The sequence below is a fragment of the Artemia sp. Qi Xiang Cuo genome, chromosome 20 (assembly GCF_049724085.1).
Source record: "Artemia sp. Qi Xiang Cuo chromosome 20, ASM4972408v1, whole genome shotgun sequence".
NCBI classification, from domain to species: Eukaryota; Metazoa; Arthropoda; class Branchiopoda; order Anostraca; family Artemiidae; genus Artemia; species Artemia sp. Qi Xiang Cuo.
In genome coordinates, this window is record NC_142813.1 from 40180027 (window position 1) to 40205063 (window position 25037).

Consider the following 25037-nt stretch of genomic DNA (forward strand, 5'->3'; position numbering starts at 1 on the left):
CGGTAGCGAGATTCCCCTTCGATATTGTCTTATTCGATTTATATAGAACCAGTAGAGGCTTACCTCTGTCTAACAGAGGCCATACTTGTATTCTTTCAGTTATAGGTCACTTTTACGGGTTTACCTTTGCAAAAGCTTTAAAAAATCAAGGCGCTCATTTCAGGATTAAGGCGCTTGGAAAATTATTTTTAAAATTTTGCATTCCAAATAAAGTTATAAGTGACAACGGAAGCAATTTTGTTTAAAAAGTAACAAAAGACTTAATGAGTTTTCATAACAAAGAGAAACTGGTTACTTGTCCATATCACCCACAAGCTAGTGGTAAATTATAGAATAAGCATAAAATATTTTCGAATGTATTAAGCACTTTTACAAAAGACAGCAGGAACGATTGGGATCAATTCTTACCTTATTTAACCAACATAATCAACACTGCCTATTCAGAAATAACCAAAAACAACCCTTTTTATTTACTTTTTGGTCGCGATTTTAGAATCCCCTATGACGAAATTATTGAGTCCCGGCAATATTACAATAACTCGGAGGATTACAAACAAGAATTTATAAATAGGATGAGGAAAACTTATAAGATAGTTAGGCAAGAGTTTGAAAAATGTAAAATAAACCAAGAGCTAAGAAACCCAGCCAAAGTCAAGGGGAGCATAGATTTCAAGATAGAAGATTGCGTCTACCTAAAGAACGAGGCAAAGTCAAAAGGCAAAAAAACTTTCCAACAAATATTCTGGACCGTACAGAATAGTCAAAAAGTACGATAACGAGTATACTTTTAAAATGGAGAACCCGATAGTGGAAGAACTTACAAGGCGCATGTTAGCCGAATAAAAAGAGCCAAATTTCAAGAAAGATGGGTACCGCGACCCCCGTCAACTAATTCGTCAGATGCAGAAAATGAGCCCCCTAAATATAGATTGGCAGAGCTAAAACCCTTCAAGTTCTATCAAGACTATTTTGAAAATGATAACGACGAGTAAAAATTAGAATAATTCACGTCTATGCAAAGCCTAGTAAATCCAAGAATATAAAACCTTATGCCACTAAGAATGAACTCGCCAAAAGATCCAAAAAGTTCATCATCAGAGAGTGCAGGAGAATTAGATTATACGATATCTCCAAAAACCCAATTTTTCTCTGATAGAATTTCGACCCCTTGTCCCCCCTACAGATTTCCAGACGATATGGTTACCCCTGCAACGCCAATAGAGAGGCCCCTGTCATTACAAGAGGAATTGAACAGAGCTGTAGAAACTCCGGGTATTACTGCAAAGAAAACTCCTCCAAAAGATTCAATTAAAACAAATCTGCAAGGAGCTATGGATTTAATAAATTTCCCAATAAAAAAGAGTCAAAGTACATTGCCTAAAAATCAAACTCCCAAGAATGACCAGCAAGGACAATATCATGATATAACTGTGTCCAAGATCAAACCTAAACAGTGGACTTCATGGAGGGAAACACTAGTGCAAACAATGCTCCATCCCCCTGAAGACATGGCATTTAAGCAGTGGAGGAACCCCGCAAAAACTTTTGATTCCTCTCAAAGCTTTCAAGAATCCTTCAAATCTACCGAGTTGAAAACTAAAAGCGAGGACTTAGAGAATAAACCTTCTACCTCCAGAGGAGTAGAAAATTATGAATGAAGGGGAGGTAATACCTAAAAAATTCGAAGTGCAACTTCTAAAAGTTCTAATGCGGAATCATCGGAAACCAGTTCCGAAGAGTCTGACGGCGAATAAGACCATATAGTAGTTAAAGAAATAGGGAAATCAAAACCGACTTCAGCAGCCGCCCACGCGAAAGAAACAAAATTAAAAGGGCAAGAATTTTTGTCAGTCTCGATTCAGTCTCCCAAGTGAAAACATCTTTTTTGGATTTCTTGAACTTTAAAGCGTGCTCTCAACCAGTATTAATTCATTTGCTTTGAACTTGACCTAGTTTCTTGATGTTCATTAATTCACTGCTTGAACTTGAATTTAATTCAGTGACTTAGTTTGAAATAAATAACAGTCGACTTTTGGTGAATTGACCTGAACTTAACCTAGATTATTGATATTCATTAATTCACTGCTTGAGCTTGAATTTAATTCAGTGACTTAGTTTGGAATAAGGATTAAGTTTGAAATAAATTACAGTAAATTAAATTGCGCGAAGGAGGAGGCAATGTGAAATGATATGAATTTTGGCGCGATCCGCGGTGATAGATTGTGAGCGTTTATGAACTGTTATTTTTGGATATAAGATCACCGAGGAGAACACCTTCCGTAAGCAGAGATTTTATCTGGTAATAGTTTTACTCAGGCGATGGCGGGGTAGTGGTTTAGGGTAGCCCCCTTGCATTTCCTTAGCGCATAGTACCAAGTCAATATTTACATGTTATTATTATTAATTGATAAATGGCTGCCGTGACTTCTGAAAAGTTGTACAAGACAGGGTGCAAAGTTTGCAAAGAGAGCCTCAGCCTCGCAACCAGAGGAACAGTTATTTGCAACACATCTGCTGGGGGTTGTGGTCGCCTCTGCCATAACCGCTGTGAAATTCTTCAGAGTATTGAGAAAGACAGTATTATAATATATCAGTGCTCTAACTGCTGCGAGAAATTTTCTGATAAACCTGCTTCCCCGCAGATCCCGCCTCCTTCAGAGACTCTTGTTTATTCACCAGTTTTAAGTTTTTTCCGGCACTGTCTACAGTCAGGAATTTCGTCCGCCTCCTGTATATCTTCGTGTACAAACTTCTATTCTTATTATCATCTTGATCAAGCTAGAAGCCTCCTAACATCTCTAGTGAACCCCACGCATAAACTCCTTGCACGTCGCGGCCCCTCTGCTATGCAAAGCCTGTCACAGGATATTTTAGACATCCTTATTTCTGAAGATGCAACCCCTCGCTTGCCAAATCTGAAAATCGTTATGACTGCAAGTGATGCGATACCTGCGATAGATACGGATCAAAATGCTCGCTTTAGCCGTGCCATTCAAACCTGGGACCGGCATCTTTTTAGCATAATTGATAAACTTGATTACGTCACAAGTAAGGTAGCAGAGACTCCTGCTTTGGTGAAAGAGTGTTGTGACGGAGTACAGAGCGAGGTTTTGAGCTGTATAAATAAAGAAAAACTCAATGATAAATCCTGGCCTCCGCTGAATAACGAGTCAGAAACAGTGGGTCTTATAGTAGATTCACCACCACAAGATTGTGATGATCCCTTAAAGCGTGAAGCTTTTCTGAAATCGTTGGATGGAGCTGATGGTATAGTGCGGATTTCACTTTCTAAGGAATCAGGATCCCAGCAACAGAAATGGGTCATTCATACGAAAAGACAAAACGCCGAAAACTTGAAAGCCTGATTGAATGAAAAGGTCGGTAAAACTGAGGTTCGCAAATCGAGAACTGTCGGTTTATTATCACGAGTGGACTCCCCGATCAACCCAGAGAGTGTGTGTGCTTCTAACCATGGTATCGAAGAGATACAGCGCATCGGTGTTTCGAAATCATATCGTGTATACTTCCGTTCGGTGACGGCCAAGTCTCATTATTTGCGTCATGGGATTCACATTGGCTACGAACATTTCCGGCTTACTGATTATAAGTTTTTACCACGAATGTGCTACAAATGCGGGTCGCTAGAGCATATATCGTCATGCTGCTCTAGCGTGGAACGTTGTCTCAAGTGCCTTGGTAGTGGACACTCTCATTCTAGGAACAACCCTTGCCAGAATGAACCTTGTTGCTTCCATTGTGGATCTCATGAGCATACTGGATTTAGCTTTTGCTTCAAACGGTTAACCGAAAAAGTTGCAAAGAATAAAAAGTGATTAGTGCAACGATTATATCTCTGAATCTGAATGGATTTGGTTGTAAACAACATGCATTGCAGTCTATGCTGTGCGATCTCGAGATTTTGTGTCTGCAAGAGCATTATCTTTTGGACCACTCTAGTAGTCTTCTGTCGAGCCTGTCGCAGCAGTTTAAGTGTTTTATCTCTCCAGCTACACCTACAGGTGGACGCCCATCAGGAGGTGTTTGCATTTTTATTCGAGAGAATATTCCAGTTTCAGTGTTTGCCGTTAATCGTTATTTTGTTGCTGTTCGAATCCCAGGGATTATTGTATTTTCGTGCTATTTACCAACAAATTATCATACTATTGATTCGGATTTTGATTTCAATTTTGCATGTTTAGAATTATCGCGATGTGTGGCGAAAGTTCCATCAGATTTCCATTGGCTTATTTGCGGGGATTTTAACTGCAACACTGCTATCTCTGATGGCCGCTCCTCCGCTCTTTTATCTTTGTTTTCGGTTTTTACTAGTTTCAAAAGATGCAGATTTTACGTATGTCCATAATTCTGGTTCTTGCTCTAATCTAGACCATGTGCTGGTCTCAAATGCAGCGTTATTACCACAGCCTGTTCATGTTGGGTTGGATATGCCTATTTTTACCTTTCTTTTCATTTAAATATTCAAATTCCATCTTTTAAAATTATCCATAGTTCTAGTCAAATTGTAAATAAAATGATCTGGGATCGGGAAAAAATGTGCAAATATCATGAAGAATCAGATGCAATTTTAGCTAAAATAATTGTAAATTATTTTAAGGATGTTGATCAAATTTATATTGATCTATTTTACCTTGAATTTGTTCATTGTTTAAAAGTCGGGGCTAATAAAGCATTTAGAACTGACTCTTTCCGTCGTGGATCTCGTGTTTCAGTTTGGAACCGTAACCCGAGTTTAAAGCAAAGCCAAAAAAATGCATCTGAAGCTTGTTACCTTTGGAATTGCGCGGGAAAACCGCGATCTGGACCATTTTATGATGGTATGAAATTAACTAAACGCGTGGTTCGGGCTGAGTTGCGTTTGCATAATGAAATTATAAAAGATGAAATTGGTTCAAGGATTACTAGTGATAAGAATGAGCTTTGGAGTTTGGTTAATTCTAGACGTCGTAATAATAATTGTTCACCAGATCCTAATAGTTCTCTGAAACTGGATGATTGGATAACTCATTATAATCAAGTTTTTTCATCCGGTGATGCGGCAGTTGAATCACGGCTTGACTCTCTATTATCGGAAGAAATTTCAAAGCCCCGCCCAAATAGTAAAATATCTGTTTCTGTTGATGATGTAACGGTAGCAATTAAAGCTCTAAAAAGTAAGCATTCTCTTGATCATGATGGTATACATTCAAACCATATAAAATGGGCATCCCTCAAAGCAATCCTTCTCCTTACTACTCTTTTTACTACTACATTTTCTTCTGGAGTTCTTCAAACTAGCTTTTCTTTTGCTACCACTTCAACCCTTTCAAAAAAGGGAGGGAATACGACTCGATGTTCTGATTACAGGCCGACTACCGTTTCGTGCCAGATAAGCTAAGTTTTTGGGTTGGTTTTATTGAAGTATCTGGAGTCTCGTAACTAAGGCCTGAATCAAATTTGGTTCCGTAAGGGGCTAAGTATGGATGTTGCTCATACCCTTCTTTCAAGAATAATATCCTTTTGTAAGCAATGGGATAGTTTATACACTTGTGTTAGATTTTGCGGTGGCGTATGATTCAATTATCCATTCTTGGGCTATGACGGCGCTTCTGAAGAGTAATGTCCCACTACCAGTAGTTTTGGTTTTAAAAAAGTGGTATGGCTTCTCTCGTATTCGTATTAAGTGGAAGAATCAGTTTAGTGATTATAAAGTTAAGTTATATAGGGGGCTGAGACAAGGAATCATTATTTCTCCTTTGATTTTCAATATTACTGTTTCGGGGCTGTTTGATCAAATTTAATTGACTTTTATTTATGGTAAAGGTTATGTTCTATCTTGGATTGCTTACGCAGAGGATTTACTTCTTTAGAGTCGATCACTTCAGTCACTTCAACAAAATGTAGATTTTTAGCAAAGGTTTTTAGTGAGCATGGACTTCGTTTTTGCCCTGAAAAGTGCCAGTTTTTAATTCTTTGTCCAAAGGCTAATGATCTCGTTAATTCAGAAATTTCGGTCCGTATTTATGATAGTATTTTAAAACCTTTGGAATCTTTTTTATATCTTGGTGTGCCTTATGGACCAGCTTTAGCTCTATGCCGTGCTTCTATTTCTAAAGCAGTTAAAAGTAGAATAGCGTCTAGTTTCGGGGCAGTAATTTGTCTTCACGATCTTCTTTCTCGGAAATCACTGGCTCGGGTATATAATACAGTCGCGTTTCCTAAAAAATTATTTTTTTAAAAGCGTATACACGGTTTTTTTAATTTTTATAATTATAAATTAAAAAAACAAATTTTTAAATTTGCTAAGTTAATTTTACACGTTTATATATATTAATAAAATAATTTTTTAATGAATGCATATAAAATAAAAAACCCTGTTGATGTTTTGGAGAAAAAGCAAAAGAATTTTTTATCCAAATTAAATGTTTTTTCTCATAATTTATATAGAGCTGCGCACGATGCTTAATTTATTTTATTTGATTTAATTTTTGAATGAAGTGTTAATTTGTGAAGTGTTAATTTTTTATCTATTGAATGAAGTGTTAATTTGTGTGGTAATTTTGATTGAAGGCCTTTGCGTATTTGTTGTTATATAGTTTAAAATAATTTTATGGCCTGTTGATTAGCGGTTATTATTTTTATTTATTTCTTTTTTACTCTTCGTATTCGGAGGAAATAAAAAGTTTGCATTGAATTGAATTTGAAAAAAACAATACAAAAAGTTTGATCTTATATCGCTAGCAAAACCTAAAAAGAAAAAACCGCAAGAAGCAGAAGAAAAAGTAACGACACAGTCAGGTAGAAGGGTTAAAAAACCTGACAGATGGAATTACACTTAATCAGTATAAGACTAAAAGATTTTAATGGATAGGCGTCATAAAGGAATAATAATTTAAAAACTTTTAGCTCACAAGTAAAAATCATACAACTATAAATATGCTGTAGAAAACTTTTGTTAAACATATATCAAGGCTTCGCATGAATCAATACCCTCTGATACCGTCTGTTCAACATATATCAGTTCCCGAAAACAAATTCTAATTAAAAAGTCACATTGCATATAATTAATTCGAATAATTTCCTTTAATATAAAAAGTCTACCCATACCATTCCAGTACGATGTATCCAGTCCAGCTGAAAGAAGCCATGACCAGCTGAAAGGGAGTACTAAACGAGAAATATTCATACACCTTAGAAATGATCTTTGGTTATTTTCTGTTCCAAGAGAAACTGTTGCAACTTTGTCCTGCTATAATAATACAGAAAGAATAAATCCAAGTTACAGGACAGAATTACTATTATGAGATGTGGGTACGATAACCATAAAACAAGGATGTCGACTTGTAACTAAAGAGTCAACTGTTCGAACACCGTTAATTACCACGAGCACAAAGATAATAAGTCCCAAAATAGTCAATTTTAAGGCAATTAGTCTGTCGTACACTATTCCCAATATAGAGAGTGAGAAAATGAAAACCTCGATATGGTCCAAAATAGAAAAGAATAAAGGGACACTAAGGCTTACAAAAATAAGAGAAGCATTAGACTACCAGAATCCCCTATTTACTACTGAAGATCAGATATTAACGTACGTAGATAATAGATACAGATTATTCTCAACCAACTTCCGGCCGTACATAATACTGACCGTATGTCTCGTATTCGCAATTTCCTTGACCATGAGTACCTTACTGACTTTTAATTATAGAAAAATCCTGAGACTAAGAAGGCAAAACTCAAAGGAAGAACACGGGGAAACGGCTGAAATGCAGAAGTTAAACCTAAAACCCCATGAGAGCGTCTAAGCCATGAAATAGGGAAGACATTAGAAAACAAGTGGGTATAGAGGTCTCGACTCGTCCTTGCTATGTCTTGTTCCCTCATTGTAAGTGTCGTTTACGTAAACCGTGTGGCTATGACGCTGCAACATGCGTTTCTTAAACAGCACGGACGTGCGTGAACAATGCAGGCATGAAATATGTTGTAAAATTAGACCTCAAACTTAATAATGTAGCGTAACTTATATTTAAATGGTTATTTTAAATCTAATATAGAATTAAATGAGTATTGAGAAAGATTAAGTTAAATTGTGCGTAATAAAGTATACCAAGGAAAATAATAAGGGGCATTACTTAAAGTTAAGAGAAGCAATCTCTTATCTCTTAATCATATTGCTTTTATGTATTAAGACTACTTGATTTTAAAGAACGTGTGATTCTGCCTCGTTATTTTTATTACAGAAAGTGGATTTACATACTGGAAATCGATCATTACAATGAGTTGTCCAGTGCAGATACAACCTAGTAGCATCTATTTTCATCATACCTCAACCAACGAAGAGTACTCACCATAGACTCCAGGCATTTTTCATCCCAGATTGTTTGCGAAAATTATAGCTACCTTTGATCGTTGTTTCCTCGAACACGAACCATATCACGTATCAGGTAACACTATATTTGAATCTCAGTATCCAGTGCATTATCGAACTATATAATCACATAAATCCTGAGAACCCCATCAACCAGTGCAAGATATAAGTACATAAATTTCACCCTTGATAATCATTATGGACCCATGTACCATACGACTGTATAGTTATGATATTTAATGACCCCAAAAATTACTTACGTGTCGCAGATTCACGGGTCGAATCCCTTTCGACCATTTCTCGGAATCCATCCTATCACCTTTATCAAAGGTGAAAAGGTGATATCTCTGTTATCCCATAAATGTCAAGAGATAATCTCTGACAAATAGACCTGGATATTAACCATTGAATTACAGAAACCAAAATTAACCCCAGCAACTAACCCCTCAGTGACAATATACCCCTCCCACAAGTTAAGGACAATATGTTGAAGGAGTCACTATAGTTTGATGTCGACCTATTCCAAATCCAAATATCAATTCCCCTGTGATTAACCAAGGAATCACCGCAAAAGTTAATAGACGCAAGCCAGGCACTAACAATTTTATAAAAGAACTGTAATCTCTAAGTGCACAATAAACAATTTTATACGAGAAATACATTCTCTATGTGCTTCAAAATATACCAAAGATGATATGCTGAGAAGAAGATGAACGCAGTCCCAGTGTTCCACCCCTTAATGATAAGGCCCCCTATGAACTATCCAAAAACAGCAGGTGAGAACGAACTCTGATATCAAATTCCACACATCTGTACCTGGGAGTATCATTTCCCATGTGACAATTAGAGAAAGCGTTTCGTCCAAGATGAACATAATCATGCTCGAACTGTTCTGTGAAGAAACTATATTGTAAGTGTTTTAAAAATTTCTGCCAAGACGAAAGGAGTGAAGGACCATAATTTACAATAGAAGGATTGAGTACGCTAAAAGACATGAATGGTGATGAAATAGGTGTGAATTTACATTTTTTTAAGTTCGATAACTTAAAAATTCCAATATCCTATCTTTAATATTACTTAGCAAACATTCCCAGCGTAAGTGTTCTGATGCTTGCCAGTGAATATGGTGGACATAATTTTGTGTGTTTTAAATCGTCCCCAAATGGGGTGTTCGATACCCCAATAGAGTTATGTGTAGCACTGTAGTACTACCCATTCAATATAACTTCGATAGGAAGCATAATTGTTCTATAGTTAGCAAAGTATAAAAACTCGTAAAAGGTGAGTTTTCAAAAAAAAAACCTCATAGTAAAAGTAGAGTAGCCTCAACCTTGTTGGAAATGTAAAAGTCATCAGTGTTAGATGTAGAAAAAATCTTTAGTATAGTAGCTAGGCTAGAACCATAGATAATCTCAATCCGGTAGATGAACTTTAGAAAGGGATATAAAAAAAAAAAATTAATAAAAAAAAAGAAAATTAATAGAGAAAATTTTAAGCACTCCTGATTAAGCTTATATAAAAGTGTAAAATAATACAATGTCAATTAAAATTATGTAGAACAAATAATTAATAAAAAGCGAATATTTCAAAAAACCCAAGGGCAAGCAAGTTCTAATGACGGGACGTCATTAAATAATGGGAAGGGTAATATGTACCGTGAGTAGTATGTGATATAAATAAAATACAAAAAAATAAAATTCCTTCTTTCTAAAGATAACTCCGAAATAAATTAAGCTTCCTCTAATTAAGTTTAAATCTAGTTTCAAAAAGAAAAGTTCTTAATCAGCGAAAAGAGAAACATTTTAGCCTCAACCACGCTATTAGGTTTTGAATTTCGCCGAGAAGATTGGTAATAAAAAAATCACTAGATACAGAGAGTTCACAGGAAGCCTAAGTTATAATGTTTAATCATCAGATACATTTAAAACAAATTATTGGACGGTTAGTGAGCATAATGAAGTGAGTTTGCAAACATAAGTACAAGGTAGCGGCCTCCTCCACAGGACTTGGGCCAATCGTGAAAAAGCTAGTAGAGCGCAGAAGCTGTATTTGTGTGATATAGTGAAAAAAAAACTGTTTTTCGTTTCAATAATTATGGATTGTCTCTAGTGCCATCATCATTGTTCTTGAAAGCCAATTTTATCCTTGCCTTTGTTGTTGTCAGTTGCATGGAAACATTGTTGTACACCTAAATGTAAGTCTCAATAAAACTATTGCTTTTCTAATTGCGTTCGTTTTATTTTGTTTTTGTATCTAATTGCTCGGCAGGTAATTAGTTCGTAGGTCTTTATCGGTAATGCTCCCAGGAATCTGATTTCTACATAGCATTAGAGGTAATCGTCGTGGCGATAACCCTAGGAAGCGAGGTTACGCCCCCGAATTGATAGTTGGAGACTTTCTAACCTACTATAGCTACGCATTTTGTTTTCTCGCTTTCAGAGAGTGGCGTGATCGCTACACCGCTTTAAATCATAACATTACATTCGTGGCCTCAGACTTCATTGCCACATTTGGCACATCTTAATCGCCACAGCTTTAAAGAATAATAGTACATATGGTGCAGTCTTTAGCGCTATACGTGGCGCTGTCGGAAAACTTATAAGGTGTAAGTTCACAGCTTTCAAGTATAATATTGCATTTGACGCGGTCAATCTTTATTAACACAGTCCAGTCCTATTTTTTTTACCGCTACACATTGCTTTTTCACTCTAATAACATTACCAATATATTTCAATCTGATCGTAATACCGAAGATGTTAACGATGCAGATTTACTTCAATAAAGATGCCCATTAATTACCTTAAGTAAAAGCTACTATAAAATAAATTCAAAGCTACTGTTCTGTCGTTCCAGCTATTACAACAACGTCAGTTGGAAAAAAAGTTAGTTTTAAGTAACTTTTTTAAATCATTATTTGACAGCTATAATTTGACGGCTATAATTAGACAGCCAATATTAGAGAGCCTTCTAAAATTACGAAGACTAAGATTGGCTGTCCATTCAAATCCGGTCCTGCTGCTGACGGGGTGAATAATGTCAATCAAGACGAGGTTTAAGACAATGGAAGACTTCCTAAAACGGTATGTTGTTTGTATGATGTGTGCCCTTTATATATTGCGCATCCTTTATACCTTGTGCACCATATAAATATGTCGTTTGTATAATATACATCCTTTATTTCATGAGGTAATTAAAGATAAGATTTCTTTTAAGATTCCTTAAAAGAAAATATGTTGTTTTATTAGAAAGTACGTTGATTCTTAATAGAAAGTATTTAATTACCATTCTTTGCTCTCAACAATCTGACAAGCAGTTTGAATGACCAAACAAAGGTAATTGGCAGCATCTTGAATTTGCTGTAGTTTCCAGGGGTTCTCTTGAGTTATCGCTGTGTGATACATCACATTCGGATGTTTATGAAGCTTGAGGCTAATATCCTAAATAAAATATAGTAAATCATATTTTTTGACGTTTCGGAGCTTATGGAATAATAAAGAAATTTATATGACAAAAATAGCAATAAAATATATAATGGATACTTTGCGTTTACATGTTTGTGAATATTTAGGCTAATAGCATAAAATAATAGAAATTATATATGACAATTTCTGGCGATCTGACGTTTGCGGAACAACAATAAAATCATATTATTTATCAAATAAAATAGCAACGAATGCGATACATTAACGATACACTGCGTTGAGATGTTTGTGGAGCGGATACCAATATCCTAAAACAAACAAATAGCAATTATTTCCCGCACCCATACAACTTCAAAAGTAGCATAAAAATACAGCAAAACCGAAAAATGATACATTAATGCAAAATTAATGAAAAAAATGGAAAAGTTATCAGTCTTAACAACAAAAATGAATATACTTGCACATAGCCAAAGTTATGTGAGATTTCAGAGGTATTTTTCGATGAGGAAGGGAAGGGACTTCTCATAGGTAGGGAAAGGGGGTTCTTTGAAGAGTCTTTTACGGATATTAGCACCTTAATCCCTCTCCTCACATCGTGCACATATTTCCCCATTAAGCAAGTGTAGAGTCAGAAAGGGCGAAAAAAACTTTTAAAAACGCATCAAAAATTTATTTATATGCATTTTTGTTACGATTTTACGGGCAGAATAAACATTTTGGGGACCCCCCCCCTGGATACGGCCTTCCAAACATCAAGGGGTCATTAAAGCGCCCCTACCTTGCAAGGCCGGGGGCCCTGCCGAGTCCGTGATGGTGCAAGGCCCTAAACCCCCAGGATACGGCCTTGCAAACATCAAGGGGCCATTAAATATACATTGCCTTGCTGATTCATTTTTTTAGAACAGTTTAGAGAACTTAAAGAAAAAGCTTTATAAACTTTGTCGTGTTCAGATCAATGGTCAGCGTAGCCCAAGTACTGACCTCCTGATTCTCTATCTTTGGCCGAGAGTACTATACGTGGTTGGGGGAAAATTATACAATGCTTCCCGTGTTTTCCGCCAGATTTCCACTGGTTGCCATTGGGAACTGGGTCGACCCTGGCTAACCTTACTGAATCACACCTCGGAACCCCGTCCTAAATCAAATAATTAGCAACACCAGGACTCAACAGCAGTTTTTAAAAATCATCTCAAAAGTGCAAAAATGTCTCATATAATCTTTAGTTATGACTGTGATGAAATGTCCAGATTCTAGAGGTCAGACTTGTTTTTAACATAATAGTTGATAAAGAGAGTCATATAAAAAAACTTTTTATTTTCTAAATGAGTGGTCGAACATAGTTATAGGGGTAAGGGGGGGGGGTAGATATTTTCTTACACCACACTGCTTTTCCATTTAAGACTTAAGAGAGAAAAACGTTTTGTTCACTGCTTAATAATCAAGCAGTGAACAAAACGTACTAAAAACAAAACAAAAAAAAATATTAATGAAAAAATATCCGAATACTTCAATTCCACATCTTGGAGCCTTTATCAACGGAGATAAAAAAAAAGAGAAAACACAAATAAATTTAAATCATAAAAAACAACAACAACACAACAAGAAACAAAGAAAAAAAAATACAAACAAATAAATAAAACTCACATCCTAAACAATTCCAGAACTGCAAAAACTGTAATTGTCTGCCTAATCACCGACAACTATATGTCAAAAGTAGAACAGATATTTGTCCTCTTTAAAGTCAGATTGTCAAATAAGGTCTATTAAGAATAAAAACTGTATTTGTTTGAAAAAAAAAATTCACAAAACCCTAGGTCACCACTCATGATTGAATTTACAAGGTTAAAACACATTTCAACCATATATGGCAACGGGTCAAAGAAACTTCTGCATTATAAATTAAGTGAATTTTCTTATTTGCTAACTTAGCTGCCGTCCGTTGATTCTTCCCAATTTTGACCCTATCCTGACTTTCACTTGCAACGTTGTCATTTGTTCGAGGACTATTATGTAAATTACCACTGTTAGAAAATTTTACTTGTCCCTTAATTAAACTATTATAAATTAAACTAATTCTAAAATCCCCTTCGTCTCTATTAATACTAATCCTCCATAGATAATTTTCCTAGTTTCAATAATTTCTCTAAAGCTTTGTAAGAGGCCTATAAATGTATCTACAATTTGTGTTTGGTCAAATAACATATTGTGGTGAGGAAAGTCAAATAAATGCTCTGCTACAGCTGATTCATCTGATGACAGCTGATGACAACTTTTTTGTTTATTAAAATGACAAAAATTACAAAAAATATTAATAAATTATTCAAAAATGAAGACACATTAAAAAAAAAATTATGTAGACAATGAAAAAGAGCATATAAAAGAAACAAGGCATGTTCAGTGCAAACTGGAATGAATACAATAGACGAAAACAACACAAATAAAAGAAAAAAAGAATAGAATTAAAAAGAGAAGCAAAATAAAAGAAATAAAAACAAAGAAAATACTTTCGTATTGGGTAAATACAAAAAAAGAAAGAAAATAATTCTCTCTGTTACATTGTGTTGATTATTTGGCTGTTTTGAAAATATCTAAATGGCTAGCCATATATTTTGGTCTGTTTTGGCTTTGCTCTTGTCTAAATAATAATCCTTTCAGTTTCTTGGCTGTTTTGGATTTGTTATTCTCTTAATTTTCTTCTCATTAAGTCTGTATATTCCTTGCTTTTCTTTTTTTCAGTTCATAACACTTGCTTTCCTATCTTGCACTGGTAATGTCTTACTGCTTTTACTGCAAAGTATTACTGATATGTTTTCTTGTTGTTGTTTTTTTTAATTATCAACATGAATTTAGTCTTTTTTCCAACTACAACTGAATATGACTTGAATCTAATTTTAATATGAATTATTTGAATTACTGATAAACTCTCTACAAAAGATTTGAACTGTGTACACCTACGCTTCAAGATATCAATAGCCGAAAAAAATTGAACTGATACTACATAAAACCTACTGCATGATTGATTGTATCACCAAGGACTGTGAGAACACATCGAAGCTGGTCCTGTGAGGAATTTGTTGACATCCCCAAAACATACTTTTCTTGAACATTCTCCTTCTGTACATCCGTTATTCCAATAGGAAAAAAAGTTGCTGCTGCAGTGGCTGCAGAGTGTATGTATTTCACTATTCCTCTAAGCTCATCTTCGAGTCTCTTGTAGTTTCGATTTGACGACATGTAGATAAATTGCACCCTAAAAAGAATTTCTTTGAATGAGTGCAAATTTCCTTTGACCACCTTTAACCACATTTAAATTTTGGGCTAAAAATTCTCTTTTTTAGAGTTACAGTGCCCTCTCCCCATATCGCCTTTTTTCTGACAGCCTCTAAAATGTTGATTATATACACAGTAATAGGCTATATCTGTTCAGATATGTTTTCTTAGTGTCTAGAACACATCTGAACGTGGATTATAAAACCCAGGTTCTTTAAATTTTTCATGGAGGGGACACTAATAAAGAATAACTATACAGAAGGTTCGACCATTTTCTACCACCATTTTCAGCTATGATAGTAAGTGACACAGTTTATTCCTTTGTCCAAGTTTTGATCATTTTGTTTTATCCTCATCAAACTAATTTCCCTATATTCATTAACTTAGATACATTGACCTAGTTTCCAGAATAGACCTCATCAAGTGTAGCATCTAAATACTCAAATTTTAGATGGTGCTGGGTTCCAGTGGTGATACAGATACTTTCATGGGAGTCTATGTTATGATCCTAAATGAGACTCAAAACAGTAAGATTTATAGCACCACAAACAAATTTAAATTGAGCCCCGTCTTCAGGACACTCAACATCCAACACATAGTTGGGCATGGGCTATACAGATTATCGTTTGGAGTACCCGTGTTTGAGTCTTTCAAACTCCATGTCCAACCATGCTATTCTAGCCTATTTTCATTTTGAAGAACCCATGTCTATCACGCTTAAAAATCGTAAGATAAAAACCATTTAAAGATTTTCTGGATTGAACATGGAGAACTTGAAAACAATTTTTGTCAAACTAGCTTGAAACATACTCAAAACACAGTGCCTGAACATGGGACTTTGGCAGATACATCAGCGAATTCATCCTTCTCAAATACAAATATTACCCCCCCTTCCAGCATCATGTTAACATAGGACTCAAGAGGGGAAGTATCAAGATGTGATTTACACGGTTTACTTCAGACTCAAACATATAGAAGAAAAGAAAAAACGTAAACATTTTATTTTATAAATTTGGCCCTAAAAACATTTTATTTATTTGTCAAGTCCTTCTATCCTAGGATAGTTTTGTCTTATAATTTTTTGCATAAAAAGATGGGCTTTGTTGGTTTATGAAAACCTGAAAATGGGACAAACAAAGTTTTTTCTGATCAATGTGAAACTTTCAGGGTAAATAGACTGGACCAAGGGAACCCTTGAAAAGGTTATAAATTTTGGAAGAAAAATTTGGTTTTATAAATTCCTTCATGAAAAATTTGACCTTTTTTACCTTAAAACTTCAGGCCACATATACACCCAGGCCAAGAGAACCTCAATTAAGACAAAAAAGTGAGGAAACAAATCAAGTTGTAAATTAACATCCTACTGATTTACTTTTTTAGGCAACCAAAAAGAACCCCTTTTTGTTGATGGGCTTGAGATATATTTATTTAAACAAAAAAAATGCTACAAGAAAATTTAAAATACCAAGATTATTTTGATAAATTAATGGGTTATGAAATATGTGTATTCAAGAATGTATATCGGATTGGATCAGAATGGCTTCAGCCTTATAGAACAAAATATATACAGATTTCCATTTCACATGAATATTGATCCCCCTCCCATCTAAAACTCTGTAGTAAAGGTATTATCAGAAATTTATACTACAAAACTACAGTACTGCTGATTGAAATTTGGTTTGAATATTCAGTTTTTATCCAAAAAATGAACTCCAGTCAATATTTTAATTCTTAAGCAGAACAACTGAAAAAACTTTACAAATATTCCTAATATCAACCAATAATAAAACTATGTTAATTGCAAACAAATAGAAAGTAACTTACAAAAACTTTTTCTAAAAAAGAATTTTCAAAGGAAAGTAAAGAGTCATATTAAAACCAAAGATTATAATAAGAAATAAAGTCACATAATAGTTCAAACTTAAAATAAAATAGATTACTATCAATAAATAACTAAAACCCTAAGGAATAGAAATTAAACTGAATAATCCATAAAACATGAAAGACAGCAGGTGCTTCAATAGATAAAAAAAGATTCCTAAAATGAACATTGATTAAAATAATAATCAAGTCAAACTTAAAATTAACAGAAATTACAATAAACAAGAGTAGTTTTACAACCACCCCTAAATCTTTTAAAGGCCAGAGGATCATTTGCACTTTACAGAACACGAAATATATGTTAAAAGTTTCTCTATTATAATTAAAAAATTTAAAACTTGTCAAGACTTCCAGGAATTCATATCAATATATATGCCTATTACATAATCAGTCAGCTTTCATTAGTTTTTTCACGTAATCTTACTTTTATTTTTCTTTCTTCTTTTCCCTTTTTGCCAAAGTTTTGACAAAAAAAAACATCACTTCACAAAATAAATTTGTTTTTCAATAGAACACAAACAAACACTCAAACCAGTTAAATGGTCTGAGCAATATGGAAGGGGGGGGGGGTTAGAGAAAAAATGGCACTGTTCTTATGTTTTAGCCTTGGGATATGATTTTATGTTATTGTTAATGTTATAACAAACAACAAACTCAGTACCTGAAAAAATAATCACTCAGTAAAGCACAAATTACACTGTGATCTTTAGATGATTTAGGGAGTGGTAGCCTTACTCTTGTGTGGCAATTTCTGTTCAATTGTCTGACTTGACTATTCATTTTGATTTCTGTTTATCTTAGCATTCATCTAGTCACTGCTGTTTCCTCAGTTATTTCAAGAGGGGCACATACAGGAGGGGCCAGAAGTTCCAGGAGTCAAAACAGGGAGTTTGGGCTTTTTTTTATAGAGACAGCGGTCTTTAGGGACAATTCTAACACCAAAAAGGGACCTCATCCAGTTCTTGTTTATCAAATTAATGGTGCAATCAATGTTAGGCTTGATATTCATACTAAAATATCATAAATCTGTAACCAGGGTAGTCATCAAATGCCCAAATGTGGCAAAACTAAATATCCAAAAACAAAATTAAAAATATTTTTCCTAATAATAAAATAAATACTAAAATTAATAATGTTACGCGAACTTGCATCAGTACTTGCTGGACCACTCACATATCTCTTTAATCTTTGTCTCTTGTCTGGTGAATGTCCTTCAGTTTGGAAAAGAGCAATCATTAGGCCGTTGTACAAGAATGGTTCAAAGTCCCATTTCAATAATTACAGACTAATTTCAAATACATCGATCTTCTCCCGTATAATGGAGAAAATTGTGGTGAGCAGAATCCAGGCACATTTTGAGGAAAATAATTTATGGCATTCAGCTCAGCATGGTTTCCGTAAACAACGATCTTGTAACACGCAACTTTTTGTGGTGATTCATGATTTTCAATTGATGCCAGATAATGGTATTTAGTTTGACTGTATTTGTATCGACTTTTCAAAAGCCTTTGACAAAATTTCCATCCCACTTCTGATAAATAAATCTCAAACTATATGGTATTGGCCCAAAACTAAAGCATGGATAACGGATTATGTTACAAATATAACCCAAGAGGTTGCTGTAGGTGATGCTCTGTCATCACCTATTTCTGTCATAGGTGGAGATACACAAGGTAGTTGTCTTGAGCCAGAACTCTTCTGCCTTTTTATCAATGATTTGCCATGTGTTGTTAGGAATTCCTTAAAAATATTTGCAGACGATGTGAAAATCTACAGGTCAGTCATGAGTGAACGTGAGATCTCTTTACTTCAAGAGGATTTGGTTGCTCTGGGCTGCAGGTGTACTGCAAACTCTATGTTCATTAATGAAACCAAGTGCAATGTTGCGCACTATTTGTGTAGACTACTTCAATATTACCATTACTTTGTTGAAGATAAATCATTTTCAAGTGTGGAATATGTTCAAGACCTTGGGATTTGCTTTGATTCAAGTCTCAAATTTAATAAACATGTGTTGGATATCACCCATAAGGCAAATTACCAATTACTATGTCTAAGGCGTACATTTTTTAAGTTTATTCTTCATTCACTGATTTCACTTTATGTATCCACAGTACGTTCAATACTTGAGTATTGCTCATCAGTATGGTATCCCCTTAACAAAACTGATAGAGAGAAGGTTGGGAGTGCAATGTAGGGCCACCAAACTCATATCTTACCTGAGTCATCTAATTTACCACGAGAGAATGCAGAGACTACAGTTGCCTAGTCTCCAGTTCCGACATGATAGAGCCAATCTAATAAATATATTCCGCATTGTTAGGAACACTGGTAATACCACTCCAACTCACTTTTTCATTTTACAAAATACAGTAGTATCTGTCAACACCAACACAACATTTACAAACTATGTTCACAGAAAACAATAGGTCAAAACTCTTTGTCTAGCCAAGTGTGGAAGACTTGGAATTCACTTCCATCGGAAATAGTTGCAAGTACCACAGTCCAGTCTTTCAAAAGTAGTTTAGCCTCTACAGATTTCTATACTAGGCCTTATCACGATCCATTTTGAGAATATTTTTTACTTTTGTATTAGCTGAATTGTGACCAAGATGTTTTCAGTTATTTTGTAGGCTTACTTTTTGGTATGCTTCAATTATTAACAGATATTTTTCAGTTAGTTCGGTATGCTACTGTATGTCTCAGTTATTATGTTTTCAGAGTGTACGTTTCAGTTACTGTATCTTTATGTTATGTCATCAACATTGACATAGACTGTTTTATAATTGTTTAGTGCGACAAGTTTGTTAAAGCTTACCGTATTTTGGTATTAATAAATAAATAAATAAAAACATTAAAATAACAAGTAACAATTTTGAAGAAATAAAACTAAAACTCAACTATCCTAGCAGAAACCCTGTTTCTAAGAGAATTTCCTAATATACTCTTCTGTTCTGTTCTTCAATAAAGCAGTAAGACTAGTTAATTTTCAAGAAAAGTATACTGCTTGCACTGAATAACAATCTTTTCTGTATGTTTTAAAATTTCAACCTTTTTATTGCCAATGGACAAATGTACATGATAAATTATGAGCTCTCAGAATGCAGAGCTAGGTCACAAACATAGCAGGAGAACAGGAGATTAGGCAATTATAGATCACTTTTAAGGTTACTTGAATAACAATTACCATTTCTGAAGCAATATTTTACATAATTTTTTGCACCACAGTTGTCTTCAAACATGTTTTTTAATTTTTGGATTCCACAGTCTGATGAAAAAAATATAATATTGGCCTGAACTCCAATTTACTTGAGGCCTACATTAATATGGCATGGTACATCATGGTTCATAAAATTAAAAATAAAGCAGCAGAAGGATTTTTCAGTTATGAATGTACTCGTATTATCAGATTTGGTGTTGGAATTTAAGATTAGTACTTTTGCATTAACTAAGCCAGCCTTGGCACTTTCTTTTCTCTTATCTTTTCTCTATCTTGGCAATTTCTGCTGTCTGCTGGTGATGGGACTTTAAGGACTGTGTTAAGTGTGGTTTATTTTTAAACACATCATGTGTAAAACAGTAAGAGGATCTAAGTAAAAAAAACATATATTTACTTTCTGATTAATTTAACCTTAAAACCATATCCTTGATTTGGAGTTGCTCATTTAATTAATTATAAAGAAAATACTAAAGAAAGCAGCCAAGCTAATCATATTTACTTTGAACCATTTACAAAAAGAAGTATAAGCATAAGGCTTGGATTTAGGGCCTCATACTTCTAAGCCAAGAGCAATATGCATAATGTATCACATAAGTACAAGAATTTAACACTAAAGGTTATAATATTAACTTGTTGGACATAGGGTAAACTCTCTGCTGCATCTACTAGCCTCAGTTCAACCCATTCAAAAGATGGCACCAAAAGTGCTGTTTTCCATCAAATACAGCAATTTGATCTGGTTCAATTGGTCTCAACTTATTAAAAGGTTCAAGCTTCAAACAAGTCCTTAATCAACTCTCTTCAACAATCCAGTGATCTGCTGAGGGCCTGGGGGGAAACAAAAATAAAATAAAAGGGAGAAACAGCAGAGTTACCCAGGCTAAAATACAATTTACTTTGGTTTTCAAAAGTGGAGGTGTGGAATTAAACCTTTACAGGTGCCATTTTTATGAGTAACAGCACTGCTGTATCCAGGGGGTACCAATTTTTAGCCTGCCCCCTCCCTAAAACAAAAATCTCTAACAAGTCTCTAGCATTGCAACAAGCCTATGGATTTCTCCTTTATTGAACAAAATAAATAAATAAGTAAACTGGTTGTAAAAATGCAAAAAAAATTCTTCCAGAAAACCCCTCCCCCCCCCAAACAAAAATTTATCCTTAACCCCCAAAATACAGGAATTCTTTGGAAGCCTCTCTCCCTCCCAAAACAAAATGACATCATGGATAATGTTCTGGGTTTCATGTTTTTGCTTTCAAAATTCCAAACAACTTTAACATTATAGATTAGTCTTGTTAAGAAAAACTGAATAATAATTACTAGTATATTCCTAAATTCCTTTTAGCTGAGTTCTTTTAGCCTCTTTGATAAACATATCTTTAATCTTTGGTTATTATGGGCCTTTGATTGCTCTTTACTAGTTTACAGCAACTTCTGTAACAATTATATAAAGGTTTAACATCAATGCTACTTTGGTGAAATTATTAGTCCCTAAAGAACAATCCGGCAAAAAACGTCATACCATCAATAATAATAATAAAAAAAAAAGAAAAAAAACTGTAGCTTAAGTGACCCAAGAGACAAAGGGTGCCAAACCTTTTTATCTATCTATACGAAAAAACTAGGATGATGTGGCAGTGAAATTGTTCTGCAGTCTTAAGGACACTAACACACTGAAAAGACTCCTCAACCGAAGTATTGGCATTGCTTAATCTTGCTAAAAGGGACTTGAGAGCTGTTTTAGGGATTTTCAGAGACCTTCTCCAGTTTTAGGGACCTACTGGCAGCCTTGCATATACCACTATGATATGACACATTCTTGGTTATAAAGTAAGCAACCAAAATTCTATTACTTTTGGTCATAAAGTAGGTACTTTTTGGTTATAAAGTAAGCAGCCAGAATTATATTATTAATATCCTTCTCAGCCAAAGAAAGTCTGTCAAGTGTTTTGTAACCCTATGCCAATAAATCCAACCCTTCTGACCTCAAAAAGTAAAAGCAATACATCCTACGTTCATGTTTCCTAACCTTTGAAGGTGAATTTTCATAACTCGTAACAAGTCAAGTTCAAAGCATTAAGGCTTTAATAGAAGCAATGGGTATCACCAGTGTAAGCTAGGACTATTTACTTCTACTCAAGTCTAATATAAAGCACTTAGACTAGCTAAGAACTGGATAGGAAGAAGTCTCTGAGCTCAAATTCCACACAAGCAATCCCATGCCTATTACCTCCCATATGTCATATATTAGCATTACAGACACTATAGTAGAATTGGAAGACCATTATAGCCATTATAAATAACAGAGCTAGAAAAAGGTTATTCAATCCTAAAAAATCCCATCAAAACAAACAAAACCTAGAAGTGTAATTCATTAATCAAAATTCAAGGCAATGCTATGATGTTAACTTGGCTGTAATTTCCTCAAGGGGGGGGGGGCACTCCTGAAAAATGAACCTGCAGCACTGTTTGGAGTTATAATAATGGTCAGGCAAACTTGTAAAAGGTCCACCCTAATGCAACTAAGATGACATGCAAGCTGAATTCTCGTTTTGATGATAGTAAGAGGGAGAAGCTTATGACAGAGAAGACTAAACAATCTCAGAACACCAAAACAGCTCTAGTTTTTTATTTCCAGTCTAGTTAGACACCTATCTGCCCAGTTGAGTAACCCTTCTACCCCTACATAATGTAATTTAAGGTAATGTGATTTAAAGCAAGGCAAAGGTAAGAACTCTGTAATTTGGGTAATAATGCATGAAGATTTGTCCTGTGATTCCTTAGATAACAAATTTATCCAATTGTTCTTATTTTTTATAATGGCATGATACTATAGAGTAGGTAAAGAATAAAAGGTCCATTTAAATGGAGATGCAGTGATTGTGTTAGCAATGATAAGCTGCATGGGACATGGATTTTTTGTTGCTTGTTTGCTGTTAAATTAATTTGAAGAAAAGTGTTGGCATATAGAAAATCAAGGAACATGCATATAATCCTAATGTTTACCAAGTTTACTACAGGAGGTTATAGCCACCTTAACTTGCTGGCAAGTGTGATTTAAGGTAATTTAAAGTAGTGTACAGTTAGGCCTACTCAAAAGGAAACCCTACCAAATTATTAAAAAAAAATCCTAAAATACCATACTTACCTATATTATTGCACTTGGTTGTCTTTACAGGAGTCCTACTTTGACAAGTATGGAGGTCTATGATAATGTTGCCCAAAAATATAAGAGTTTATTCATACTTGGTGGCTTTAACTTACCTGCAATTGGGTGGGCTGAGGGATATGGTCAAACAATTAATATGGTAACACAGTCTTTTCTGGACTGCTTAGAGTAACACTTGCTATTCCAGGCAGTGGCAATTCCAACAAGATTTTGAGAAGAGCAGAATCCTTCACTCCTTGAACTCGTTTTAATAATGATCCTGAGTCACGCATTTACATAAAATAAAAAAACCCATATGTAAATAGTGACCACATTGTAATAAAATGAAAATTTGGCTGTACCCACAGACATAAAACCTAACAAAACATGCATATACAAACTACAGTGAACTCAGTCAATGTGATTGGTCATTCATTGAATTTATGAAAGTAGAAGCCATATGGGAGATAATGAAAAATGTATTGTTGGACACTGTCAATAAAAATACAATTATTATATGAAGATGTAAACCAGAAACTCTCCAATTTATGACCAGTGAAATGAAAATTGCCAGGAACAAGAAAAAGAAACTGTAGAAGTTCATAAGCCAGAACCCACATAGGGCTGACTACTTAATTAAGTTCAAAGCTGCAAGGAACAAAGTTCAAGCACTGTCCAGAAAATTGAGAGAGAATTACAAGGAGGTCATTGCAGCAACCTCAAAAACCAACCCCAAGAAGTTTGGGAAATACAAATCTGCACATAAGGCTGGTAGGCACACAGTGACTAAGCTGATTTACCTTAAAAAATTACCTTAAATCACACTTGCTAGCAATATGGATGATTCTATTTGTAATAGAATCCAGTCAAATTACTCCCTAAGAATTGCTGATGCCTTGAATCACCTATTTATGTCACTATTCACACCTGCAGACACTGTTCCTCCCAACCCCACCACACTACATAATTAACAGTCAAGTGTCTCCAATAATAGTGGATAAGGCTGAACTTTAATCTTGGCTTTAAAAGCTTTATCCAAATAAGTCTGTTGGGCCAGATTGCATTTATCCACAACTCTTAAAAGAAGCTCATGCCCAATTAGTACTGCCACTCTCAAGGCTCTTCCAAAAGTCAATTGATGGCAGTCATACCATTGGACTGGAAAGTTGCCCATATTTTGTCAATACATAAAGGAGGTGATAGGACCAAAGCTCCCAATTATTGGCCAATCAGTATTACCTCTGCTGTTGGGAAAATCCCAGAAGGCATTGTAAATGCTGTTGCTCTCAAACATTTGGCCACAAATAACCTTCTATCAAAACACCAACACGGATTCTGACCAGACAAAACAAATCTGATTGACTCATGTAATTACATAACTGAGCTCCTTGGCCAAAGTCTCCCAGTTAATATGGTTTTGCTAGACTTTGCTAAAGCCTTTGATAAAGTCTGTAATCAAAGGCTCCAGTTGAAACTGCAAGCAATAGGTATTGAAGAGGGTGCGGTTGATTGGATTATGTCCTTCTTGAAGGGAAGAAAGCAGCAGATCAGAGTTTTTGGTAAAGGTGATGCAGCTTTCTAATCTGAAATAACCAAGGTTGAAAGTGGGGTTTTGGGACCTACACTTTTCAATGTCAAACATTAACAATGCGACAAAAAACATGACTAATAAACAAAGCCTATATGCTGATGACTAGAAACTTATTAGTCCTGTTGAAACACAGCAAGGTGTA

The 25037-nt window shown here is 34.8% G+C and overlaps 1 protein-coding gene across 5 annotated transcripts in view; it reads right to left on the reverse strand.

Annotated features, from left to right (window-relative positions):
- The window catches only part of rogdi (rogdi atypical leucine zipper), a 55928-nt gene that overhangs the window by 25491 nt on the left and 5400 nt on the right, over positions 1-25037 (reverse strand). For 3 of the 5 annotated variants that reach the window (XM_089106239.1, XM_089106241.1, XM_089106242.1), the window contains exons 2-4: positions 23421-23584; positions 14797-15037; positions 11648-11802 (exon numbers count right to left, since the gene is read on the reverse strand). In XM_089106239.1, the coding sequence (XP_088962365.1) occupies positions 11648-11802; positions 14797-15021 (380 nt within the window). In that variant the 5' untranslated portion in view covers positions 15022-15037; positions 23421-23584. The remainder of the gene's footprint in view (positions 1-11647; positions 11803-14796; positions 15038-23420; positions 23585-25037) is intronic. The other 2 variants (XM_089106244.1, XM_089106243.1) reach the window with 1 other exon arrangement.